Source organism: Durio zibethinus, chromosome 18, assembly GCF_047325235.1.
Source record: "Durio zibethinus cultivar Kanyao isolate XHJ-2024 chromosome 18, ASM4732523v1, whole genome shotgun sequence".
NCBI classification, from domain to species: domain Eukaryota; kingdom Viridiplantae; phylum Streptophyta; class Magnoliopsida; order Malvales; family Malvaceae; genus Durio; species Durio zibethinus.
This window is the reverse complement of record NC_143179.1, coordinates 21331380-21343965: the sequence shown is the minus strand read 5'-3', so window position 1 is coordinate 21343965 and position 12586 is coordinate 21331380. Positions and strand designations below refer to the sequence as shown.

The following is a 12586-nucleotide window of genomic DNA, read 5'->3' as shown; positions in this document are numbered from 1 at the left end:
AAATTTGAATGTATTATCTGTTTTGATCTAAAAGTTTCATAATTTTGTATAAAAAAAATATCGTGTAAGCATAAGTTTAAGTCTCAATATATATATATACCATAATAGACACTCAAAATATCTTGACATGAGATTGTGGTGTTATATTTTTTGTGTATTGCTCATGGTTATTACGTAAAATTAAATATATGATCAGGCAATTAACTGCTATCCAATTTATCCCATCTCAGAATAAGAAATGTGAAAGTTTGCTAATGTTGCTTGAGAAATCCATGAGATACGAGTATGTAGTAGATCAATTCCCAGGGAAAATGAACCATAAACAACTAGCAGAAAGAGCTTGAAAATCTCCTCATTTTTCAAAAGACAAATCCTCAAAAGATTCTAATGTAAATCTGAAGCCAACTATATATTTTGTTTATCATATATACTATCTGTAGACGTAATGAAATTCACATTATTTTACCATACGGAAACAAATTTCATTCAGATTGAAGAAACAGGTCACTTGGGTAACTAGAAACTGTAGATAAAAATATATAATCAGAGAATAAAGTGCATTTCAGTGCACCCATATTTTGGAACTATATTTCTAACTAACAGAGTCCTAGAACACTGTTCACCTTTCCTATAGATGAATTATAGCCAACATGTTCCCAGTCATATCATATGATTGATAACAACTATTTCACCATCAGAGTACCAAAGGCCTCAAAGCTGGAGTTGGAAGGATGGTACACAAATTGCCTTGCACGAATGAAGCTTCTTATTTTCTTCTTTGGATACATGGGTAAAGCTGAACACAGGATGTAAGAATGGCCATGTGGAAGACCCAAATTTGGCAGCATTGAGAGACCTTGAGAAAATGGGTATTATTTTCTTCTGAAACTCCCATGAACAACCCACAATTTGGCTACCAAATGTCTATATTAAGAAAATGCGTATATGAAAGTATAACCATGGCTCATCAAATCAAAGAGATAATGGATCAGAAAAATGGGTTTATACAACGTCTCTCACTCATCCCACCATAACCAAACCAAGTTGGGTTAATCTTATTCTTCAGCAACTGAAAGGAAACTCTTTCAAGTTCTTAGTCGAGTTTCAACAAGTGAGCTTTCCTAATCTATCGAAGGTCAATCAGTTCACAGGGTCAACATTTTTCAGCTGGATTACACCCATCAGTGGCATTCCTAAAACAATGATTAAAAAACAAATGTTGCTTTAAATTGCAATACCACTTTGGATTCATGGAAATGACATTACCATTACCTCAAATATCTACAAATTCTAAACCGCAGGGTTTTCTTCATAATCAAAAGTCAACTCCATTTAATCAGACCATCATAACTATAGGTTCTCAAAAACAATAATTGAACAATTAACCTGGAAAAAAAAAAGAGAAAGAAAACAGAAATTACGCAAGAAAAAGTGGACGAACCTATAACCTGGAAATATCCATGGAAATGAATAATGGGTAACCATTTTATGGCACATTAGCATTCTATTTAAGGTAGCTTTTGATATCATATCCTTACCTTTAAGATGGGGTTTTCACAAGTTTGGGGTTTTAGCTCTAGCTCTAACCAATCAACTCCTTGCATGCTTCAAAGGGTTTTTTTTTTTTTTTTTTTCAATCATAGCACCATTAATCTTGAATGTTAAAACAAATTTCATTGTCAAATTAACAGACACTTACGTATAATTATAAAGTAACTATTACTATTTATTTTGCATCGGCAGGAAGCATATAGATCACTTTTTTAGGCACTTGGTAATTGGTACGAAGAAAGCATTTGAAGATGCCTTCAAATAGACGACCCCAAAGTAAAAACATTCTTGATTCTGTCCTTTTCCCTTGCAAACATACTTTCCTTCTCTTTGGTTTTTTCCTTTCTCTTTTGTGGATGGCCTACAAGGAAGCTATGCACTTCTTTTGGTCTCTTAATTATTTTTTTTGTCTCAATTTTATAATTTATTTAGTACTACTACTATATATATATTTATAATTATGCTACAAAAGAAAAAAGAATTGGTGTGACAAAAATAATTAAATAAGTAAAGGGAAATAAAATCATTAAGTGATATAACCAATTGGCATTTGTTTTACATGATAAGCCGACACATCCATGTGAGAAGTGGGTTCACCGCCATAAATAAGAATTATAAAAGTCCTATTTAATTGTCAATTATAAAAAAAGAAAATTGATATAATACATAGAATAATAATAATAATAATAATAATAATAATAATAATAATAAATTATCAAATTGAGTTTTTTAATTAATTTTTTTAATTTTTTAAATATATTAAAATATATATTACTTTATTAACTTCATTTATAAAATTAAAAAATTCATTAATAATGTACTAAATATTTCTCGAATAAAATTCACATGTGACGCTGAGATTTGAGCATGAAAAATTTTTCAAAATCTTTCTTTCTAGTGATGCAAAGTTTTATTAGCATCAACTAGGATAATTACTTGACTGTCCATGGTAGCTTTCGGTTCCTAGAGGCTGCGAAAGTCCATTTTGTGATAGAAATCAAATGGATGAGTTGCAGCTGAAGCTAAAACAAAAAAACAACAAGGTGCCTTCTGCTTCGGTACTTTATGGTCCCAACTCTGAAGGTGACTCAGATCTCAGATGTCAGTACGTTTTTTTTTTTTCTTTTGTCAATTCGTATAATTTGACAGAATCAAAAGATTATTTTTGCTTATCAATAACGGAACTTTGATTTGAAGGAGAATCCCAAGGCTATTATTTAGAGCTGATTTTGATAGTTTCCATGAAATTTGTTTTTCTTTTATACCTGAAAATGGAACTCAATTTGACATCCTTTCCCCTTGAATTTTGGATCATTCATCTAAATTAACCTGTTACAATCAGCATTTTCTTGAATTTTGGAAATGAAAATCACTCTTTATCAACGAAAATTAACGAAAACTACTATGATCAACTACCCTTTTTTTTATTTTTTCTTTTAAAATGAAATGATTAAATTACACCCAAATATTTGATTTAATAATTGAAACACGATTTTCTGCTAAAAAACAAAATTCAAATTGTCACTTCCCAATATAAAAAGAAAAAAAGCAATGATTGAATTCTAAACAAAGAAGATACTTCCAAGCAGATAACGCCTGGGTCATACGTGAGTTGTGCATTTGTCGGTGCATTTAGACTGCAGCTGATGAGCCATGGGGTCAGATCAGAATGGCACGCATTGTTTCAAGTGAGACAGGCATGCACCCATTGGTTAAGTGGTTAACCATCCTGAATGAATTGTGACAATACAAGTTTATCGGAGGATAAAAAAAAAGACAAGAACTGCAGCCTTAAATAGTGAATTATCAAACGTTTTTACATATAATAATAGAATAATATGCGTTTCACAGTCACGTCCACTCGTGGCTCATCTGCCTGGAATATCTTGGACTTTAGATTGGTTGGATTTGACAAAACTGTCATTGAAAAATTATACACTATTTTCCAATTCAAACTGAGTTAAAAAAAAAAATTACTGGAACCTATTTATTAACAAACAAATAATAAGCATAGGCAAAAAAATTTCACTTCATTTAAAAAAAAATTGCTAAACAAATATTATGATTTATTAAAAATAGAACCGTAGAATAAATCAATTGTTAAAAAAAAAATACTAAATGGAATAAAGCAGTGGAATTACTAGTCTTTAAAAGGAAACAAATGGAGTAAAATAAATGGGATTATATATCAAATGTGAGACACAAGAGGAATTAAACAAAACAAAAAAAGAAAAACGAACACTGAATTCAAATCTCTCTGTCTGTCTAGAAGATCCAAGCAATGGCTGCCCATCCCAATGCCAATCCTCCAATTATCTTCTGAACGCTCTTCATTGTCTCTGCTCCACTCTGCAATTTTATTTTATTTCCAAAAAATTCATAATTTTAGAATTATTCCTTGATTAATGCAACAAAAAATTGGATTTTATTATATAAATACACGGATTGCTGTAATTATTGCTTCCATGCATCGCGTATGTACGATCTGACATTAATTGCTACTGATCTTTAAGTGCCGTATAGATCGCCTCGAGATCCGTTGGATCTTTTTCAAAATAATTAATGGATACCTCCACCTTCCTCGGCGGCGCGTCATTCAAACGCCCTTAAACGAAACATGCTCTTAACTTTGAGCCACTATCCATTTCCACATTCTAATTTCTAAAGTTCATTTTGAGACATCTAATTATAAAGTCGAGTTAGCTAACTTACGCCGTGTAACTAAATATTTAGATCTGGGAGCGCATTGTCGTACGGTGTAAGTAGAAGCAAAACAGATTGAAATGTGAGAAAAGTAGAATATACCTGATCGGCGGCGACAGAAGGGCCGGGGGAGGAAGCTTCGCTGCTAAGTCCAGGAGCTCCGATAGGTGGAGCGGGAGGTCCAAGCAAATCAGGTGAAGGAGCAGGAGCATTGTGTTTCTTAGACTTCTTCTTGCTCTTGCTCTTGCTTGGAGCTGGTGCGGGAACCTCAGCAGTGGTTGGTGCCGCAACAGGAGCCGGAGGAGACAACGAGCTCTCTGGAGGAGTTGTCGGTGCAGCAGCCGGAGGCGAATTGGCTGGAGGAGAGCTCACAGGAACTGGAGCCGGTGGAGAACTTTCTGGAGTAGCAGCTGGAGGAGAAGAAGAAGGAGCAGATTTAGATGGAGCAGGAACCGCCGCGGACTTCTCTGGAGCGGCAGCCGGTGGTGAAGAAGTTGGTGGAGAAGTGGTAGGAGCAACGGTTGGAGCTGGCGATTTAGGTTTACTCGCAGGAGCTGTAGCGGGAGCAGTAGCAGGCGTAGTCGCTGCCGGCGGAGCCTTAGTGGGTGCGGCGGCCGGAGCTTGACCACCGACACCGACCACCACAATGCAAATAAAAGCAATAGCAAACGCGCTTCCACGGTCCATATTTTTTTTTAATTTTTGTTTATTCGTTTGAGAGTTGTCACTAAGGGAGTGAAGTGGTAGGAGAAAATGGTGGCAGAGAGAGTATAAATAAACGAAAAAGAATCAATAAATAAATCATGATGACGATGCTGATCAAAGTAACGAACGGGTTAAGACAGATCTGGACCGTAAAAAATAAAAGGGCCCCACGCTTGCATGGTTCGGAAATAGCCGTTGGATGAACCTATTGGGGCCCACGGGCCACGGGCATCGAACAATCAAACAAACAAATAGGCTTAACACAGTGTACTTTGGCCCTCAACACAGCCTGGATTAGGGGCCCACTTGGAAGAGGGCTTCCAAAATTAGTGCATGTGATTTGCAATTATAATTCAATTCAAATTAAACCTTTGGTTTAATTATTTTACGCGTTAGGATGCGTTTTTATTTTAATTTTGTTGGGCAGGAAATGAATTAATGGACTGCAGAGACAGCTGGAACGGTCTTGCGGTGGGGTCATGCTGCGCAACGTGACAAACCAATAGTAGGTGACAAACCAATAGTAGGAGGCCAGCGAGAGGGTTAGCGGCAATGATTGTTGGGTAAGCTGTTACGGATGGTTGCGTGAGGCTTACATGGGATTATCGGAGGACGGAGGGTCACCGGCTAAAAATTGTGGGTCCCATGGAAAAGTTGCGTCCGTGAACGTGCCATTTATCGGTACCTAATAAATGGAGGTATCGTCTTTGTTCTTTGTTATTTTACAATATTGGTATCAATTTGCTTTGATGTGGTATTATTTAATATTGTTAGAAAAATACATTTTTATTACATATAATTGATATATTTATATGTAAGCATAGATTTAAAGTTTTAAATATTTAATATCTAAAAATTTTTAATTTTAAATAAATAATATTAAAAATTAAAAATAATAATTTATTGTTTAATAATCTATTTTAATGATTATATATTATTTTTGGATGAATTATTAAAAGTAAATTTTAAATAAATAAAATAAATAAAAATAGAAAAAGAAGAATAAAATTAAAAATAAAAAAAATCATGTATCAATTAAGATTATCAATATAAATTAAAATGATTAACGTAAATCAATACAAACTTATATAAATAATATATGTATATAAATTTAAATATATCGATTTTCCTCAAAATTATGATGTCCTTATGTTAACATTGATATAAACACACCCAAATTTTCATTTTGTTAAAAATTGTAAATCTATTAAGGGTTTAATTTTTAAAAATAATAAACTTGATGTGATATTATGTTTAAATTGCATAGTAATTATTATAGTTTGCTATGAATGTAAAATCAGGTAAGATATAAATTTTGATTAAAAAACATTAGTTGAAGTGAATTTATTTTTTCATTACAAAATTAAATAGAGACTTACAATTGCTGATTCCATTCAATAAAAATGCTAAAATAAGCTTAAAATATTTAGCTTTTTCTTTTGTTTTTATGTAAATGAATTTAATTGTATTTATTTGATTTGATTTGATTTGATTTGACGGTGAAATTTGAATAATATTCCTATAGTTTAGAAAAAAAAAATCATTGGTTGAAATAACCAGTAGCTAGGTTGTCAAACATCTTCAAGAAGCTTACTTAATTTTTTTGGCAATTAATATATGTAGTTTATATTGGTAAGTCTAATAAGGAAAGGGACAGATCAGATTTCAATAGCTTCATTATTTTTTTCCCTAATATTTTAAAATCATATGTTAATTAATGACAATGGAAGAGCATCAGATTCTTTACCATCTTTTTTTTTATTATTATTTTTTCTTTTTAAAGGTGAAAGACAAGATGAGTGAAAAGATTCTATATGACATTTTGGGATTTACTTAAGAACCCATGCTTTTGAGTTTGTCCTCTTACTTTTCTTTTTCAATCAATTAAACCTTTAATTATTCCTGTATTGTAGTGAAATTTTGGTGACACTAAAACTCAAAAATTTCACAAAATGTACCAACTTTTCCTTTTCTTTTTCCATAGTTTTAGTAATGCCCAAGTTCTTGGATACTTTGTTAATTCCTTTCTTCCATTGTTTTCCTTCTTCAAGTTACTCTCTAAATCAACTACCTTTCTTACTTGCTGGTGAGCTGTGACCAAATTCCTTTTTAATTAGAGATAGAATAAGCCGTTTGTTAAATTCATGACAAGTTTAAGAGAGAGAGAGAGAGTAGTGATTATGAATGAAATTTTACCTAACCAATTAATAATAGATCGGTTATCTTTTTCAAGGAGATACCGAACATAAATAATTCATAATTTAAATATAAAATTAAAATATTTTAATCGGTATTTAAAATTGAACATCATTATAATATAATTATCGAGTAAGCTTGATTTTTATAAAATTATACCCTTCATTATAACACTAACATTAGTTTTTTCATATATGTTAATTGAGCAAATGCGTTCAGAGTGACTATGATGGATAGATTGTATCTAAAAATTAGAAGTTCACTCGGCCAATCTTTCGGAGCCAAATCACTCAATTTTCTCTCCTGAACCTGAACTATTTTTGTCAAAGCTAATCCTTAGAATTGGATATTGTATTGGATTGAAAGGCCCAAAGGTTTCATATGTGAGCCCAAGTATGGCCCAAAATTTCTGTTGGTTTGAGCAGAGTTACGGCAACCCATCCAACAAAAATCATGGGCCACTTTCGGGTCAGCTTGTATGAATCAATATATCTTTGGGCTAGGATATCAGATTCACAAGTTTGGCTTGACTGGTTACATGTCAGCTTGACGTCCGCTTTGAATTAATCTGGCATTGTACATTGTGACATGAAGTTCTCGAGATTTTATTTTATAAAATTTAACTCATAAGTTTAAGTTTTTATTTATATATTATAATAAATTTTTTTAATATTTTGAAATAAGATTTATTTTTTGAATCTTTCGATATGAGATTAAGATATCATAAATTTTTTTGTTAAAATTTGATGTCTTTATTAAACCTAATATAAAACATAAATAAAATCATGTTTTGATTCGAATATTTTATAATTTTATCTTATAAAAAATATCTCATAAATTTAAATTTAAATATTTACTTATATATCATATTAAATTTTTAAAATATTTTGATTTGACATTGAAGTGTTCCAATGAATTATCAAATATTATATTACACACCTTTTCATGTCCAAGAAAAATATTTTTCTTTTAGCAAGCTATTTTAATTAATTAGGCTTTCTCTTCCATGCTATAAGCTGGTAAGCTCATGTGCCTGGAAATCAATGCTGAGCACGCGAAACTACCAACTGAACTGAACTTCATGCATCTTATTATTCAATATTGACATATGTCAAGATATGAACATAACTCCTATAGATCCTAATTATAATCATTAATCACAGTTAACAACATCCGAGGAAAGATACATGTTCTCTTAGGCAGATTAATTAAGATACTAATCCTAGCTAGTGTAACTAAACTGTGTAGAGTTAATCATGCTTTCCAGTATAGAGTTACAAGTTGCATATAGTATCTGCATTTGCATCAACAAGAATAAAAAAACCATGTTAGCGAAAATAAAGTATAGAACTAATCATACATTTTCAAATCGGAAGCCGCATTTTCTTGAGAGCAGCCCCAGTTGTACTTGACTGCATATTTTTATGAGTTCTTCACTTTTTTGAGTTGGAAACAAACTAAAAAGCACCTTTGAATAGATTATTTTGATGACAAACTGCATTTGATTGGCTTCATATGAGGGGCCATGATTTCAGTTTACTTTGATCTAGAGGGAGCGAGTTGTAGAAAATGATTACTCAGTTTGTACACACTTCTGCAACTGCAAGTTTTCGTTCAGAAAAAAAAAATGTTTTAACAGTTTGCTTTTCAAGGGGTTTACATTTACACTCTGAAATTTGAATGATTCATTTCAAAATTATAGCGTGCATGTTATTCGTAGGCTAGAAGAGGAGTGTGGTCCATTGTCTATATCGTTGATAGCTGTCTTTTTAACTCTTTGATTGAATCATACAACCTCCATTTTAGGTGAATGTATCAACCTTTTCCCCAGATTAGAACTGATTCATGTAGGTCAAGTGTAATCAAATTGCTTAGGCAATAAGAACAACATATGTCTAATAATATAGCATATGTGAGTTTGGCATATCAGCAATAAGAATTGAATTGAATTGAATTGAATTGAATTTAATTTATAGCCAGCATCCAATTCTGAGTCTTGACCCTTTCAACATAGATTGGAAGAAGAGAAATTTGGTATGGTATTCATTTTAATGCTTTTGCATATATAAATGTCTAATATTCTGATCATTTATTTTACATTTGATTTAAAATCTGGATACTACCTCAAGCATATTCGTCATTCAATGAATATGGTTTTTATACATCTTATCACATGAAGCTTCCCATTTTAGCTATATCAGGGTCCTCCTTTTATCACATGAAGCTTCCCATTTTAGCTATATCAGGGTCCTCCTTCTTTGTGGCACTAGCTTGACAAGTGTTCCTTCAATGAATATGGTTTTTATACATATCGTAACGCATGAAACTTCCAAGTTTAGCTAATCAGGGTCCTACTTCTTTGTGGCTCTAGCCTGACAAGTGTTCCATTAGTAAAATATCGGTTAACCTCGTTTTCTGGCTCTCTGTCTCTCTACTTTTTCCTGTTGTTCATAATAGCCTCATGTTCAGCTTAGCTGCCTAGTTGTAACTCTTCACCCACCAGAGAGCTCAAAGAAACTGATGAGTGCAGCCTTTTTGTTACCTGTCATATTCATCTGAAGATGAAACTCATCTGGATTCCAACTCTCCTTTTCCTTCTATGGAGTCACCACACCTAAACAATAAAGCCAATAACACTGCCAAGATGCACTCACAGCCACCATGCAACAAGCCAAATTGTTTCTTCTGCACCTTGAATGAGCCAGAACCACCTCTAAGAAGAGCAAAACTCAGAGAATGTTTCAAAGAGATGCCTCTCAGAGATGACCAAGAACACGTGTTGGTCTTAAGTGGGCTCTGGAACATTTCCATGACTCAACCTGATGATCCAGAATTTCCCTCCCTCGGTATATTTGAATGCATGGCCAAACTGATCCATAGAGGCATCAGTGATCAGGATTGGCTTCTTAGAGGTCAGAACATCTATATCCCCTACTATGCTGCTCATATTATCGGTTCATATACGATGGACAAAGCCCAATTTGCAGAAAGAGCCGTTAAATCAGGTGTTGTTTTGCCATTAATGGAGCTTTTGAGAGGTAAGATGAGTTGGGTTGAGCAAAGAGTTGCAGTCCGGGCACTGGGTCACTTGGCCAGACATGACAAAACATTTGAAGCTGTTGCTGAGCATGAAGTAGAGATCGTAAATTTGACGATGGAGATAGCTGGAAATTGCCTTCAAGTGGTTTATAAAGAGTTTGTTGGAATAAAAGATAGGAAGAGACCGAAATATCATTGTGACCTGCTTACAAGAGGACTTGGAGGATTGGAGTTGCAGTTCAGGAAGGCTGAGGAATGGGCTAGTCAGCTTCAATGTTGGTCACTTTATCTGTTGAATTGCTTTGCATGCAAGGAGAGGTCTCTCAACCTGATCTGCAAGAAAGAGTTCTTGAATAATTTGTGTGGAATGTGGGGCGGATTAGTGAATCTCACATCTCCTGCTGGAATTGGATTGCTAAGAACTATTTGTTCCTCCAAAACAGGAAGAGAAAATGTAGCAAATTTGAAAGAAGTAATGGTGAGTCTTTGCAATATTTCAAGATCTTCAGATGATTGGCAAGACATGGCTATTGATGATCTTTTGTTGCTTCTCAAAGACCCAGATACAAGATACAAAGTTATTGACATTGCAGCTTTGTCTCTTGTTGATTTAGTTGAACTTAGAAGCCTTGGAGAAAGAAAATGGGTGGGAGAAACAATCACCCAGACACTGTTGCAAGACTACTACAAAATCAATTATGGTTTTTTGAAGCTGAAGAGCAAGAAAGCTGAGAGAGCATTAGAAGAATTATGGAAATTGAAGGTGGAGAATATAAAGAGAGACAAAATAATGTCTGAAAAAGACATGAAAGAGATAGAAGTGTTTATTGGGAAGTTGAAAAAACAAGGCAACCAAAAGTTTTGGTCTGGTAAAATTGATCAAGCTTGCAAGATATACTCCAAGGCCTTGGATTTGTGTCCATTAAACATTAGAAAAGAGAGAATTGTTCTTTACAGCAACAGAGCTCAGTGTTTTCTGCTACTAAAAAACCCAGAGGCCGCCATTAGTGACACAACTAGAGCTCTATGCTCATCAAGTTCAGCTAGTCCTCACAGTAAAAGCTTGTGGAGAAGGTCACAGGCTTATGACATGAAAGGATTGGCCAAAGAGAGCTTGATGGACTGCTTAATGTTCATCAATAGTCGCATAAAATCCGAGCACACCAAGCGTGTCAGAATCCCATACTACGCAGCAAGGATGATCAACAAGCAGATGAATGCCACGTGGCTATTTGCAAATGCCAAGTCAAAAATTTGCAGTATAAAAGAGGAAGAACTACATAAATCCAAAGGAAAATACCAGCTGCAGGAACTGCTGCTGAAGTTGATGGATGCTAAGGTCAAGGGTTTCCCTGGTAAGCCTATAACGTGAACCCTGTAAACATTGCCATTGTTGATATTAGTTAACATGCAATGGAATTTCTTTGATCTTACTGCAAAATCTTTTGCTTTTTTCAGAACAGTTCGTTGATGTTTTTTTCCCCTTTTTTGTTGGTGTCTTAGATATGCCAACTATTGTAGAAGACCCTATAGTTGCAAAAGCAGGCAGGAGACGAAGAAAAGGCATCATCAGTATCCCTGCTGGATTGGCACATGCCAAAATGGGATGAGAGATAATCAAGTGCTGTCCATCACACAGTAAGAGAAGGAAAGAGACCATGATCAACAATAACTGACCTTTGATAACCATAAACAGTAGGAGGGATGGTAGAATAATCAGAAAGTTTACCTATGATATGCAGCCTAGCCAAGGAAAATGACCTCTTCATCCTTTTCTACTTGGGGCACTCTGTTTTTAACTTGGAGGGTCAATGTGTCAAATGTCAAGAGTCAAGGTTGAAGTGTCAATCCCATTGGAAAAATTATATCTAAAAGTCCATACTGCAACTTGTCAAAAACATATTGTTCAATTTTCATGTGGTTTCGAGCCACCATCACCATGGTAGAGAAGAACCCACGACCATTGTAACTTGAATTCTTTTTCCCTTTGACCAATGCAATTAATTGAACTACAAATGCAAATGGAAGCTACATAGAAATCACCCATACTTTTCCATTATTTCTTATAATATTAAAACTAGGGATAGATTTCTATCATGAGCAGATAATGCATTTGAATTTTTTTCAATCTTATACCAACCTATATGAATATCTCCCTTTGCCTGGACCTCCCCTCTTCCTGAGAAGGGAGAATATGGTGAATCTACTAAGACTGCTGATGATGACACTTTCAATAATTAACCAAAGATAAATTATCAATCACTAATTTTGTTTCAATTTTAAAAACATCATTAATTTTGTTTGCATAAAGAAGAAAAAGGTTGAGTTAGTATGTGTTGCATGATAAAATGGTTATTATTATTTTTTTTTTATAAATGAGATTGCAGTTTAA

General features: G+C 33.8%; 2 protein-coding genes across 4 annotated transcripts; one reads left to right on the top strand and one right to left on the bottom strand.

Moving 5' to 3' along the window:
- Positions 1–3665: 3665 nt before the first annotated feature.
- LOC111300727 (uncharacterized) lies at positions 3666–5020 on the bottom strand. Its single transcript, XM_022896345.2, has 2 exons — positions 4357–5020; positions 3666–3900 (listed from the first exon to the last, which is right to left on the bottom strand). Exons 1-2 carry the CDS (start codon positions 4939–4941, stop codon positions 3817–3819), a joined length of 669 nt encoding a protein of 222 aa, XP_022752080.2. The 5' UTR covers positions 4942–5020; the 3' UTR covers positions 3666–3816.
- A 4285-nt stretch (positions 5021–9305) lies between these two features.
- On the top strand, positions 9306–12291 carry LOC111300726 (uncharacterized). 3 transcript variants are annotated; one of them, XM_022896344.2, is made up of 2 exons: positions 9306–11549; positions 11658–11794. In XM_022896344.2, the coding sequence occupies exons 1-2, from the start codon at positions 9755–9757 to the stop codon at positions 11663–11665; spliced, it is 1803 nt and encodes a 600-aa protein (XP_022752079.2). In that variant the 5' UTR covers positions 9306–9754; the 3' UTR covers positions 11666–11794. The 3 variants fall into 3 exon arrangements, with proteins under 3 accessions (XP_022752079.2, XP_089604010.1, XP_022752078.2); XM_089747884.1 differs by having other exon boundaries at positions 9307–11549; positions 11653–12291; XM_022896343.2 differs by having other exon boundaries at positions 9319–11549; positions 11698–12291.
- Positions 12292–12586: the final 295 nt, after the last annotated feature.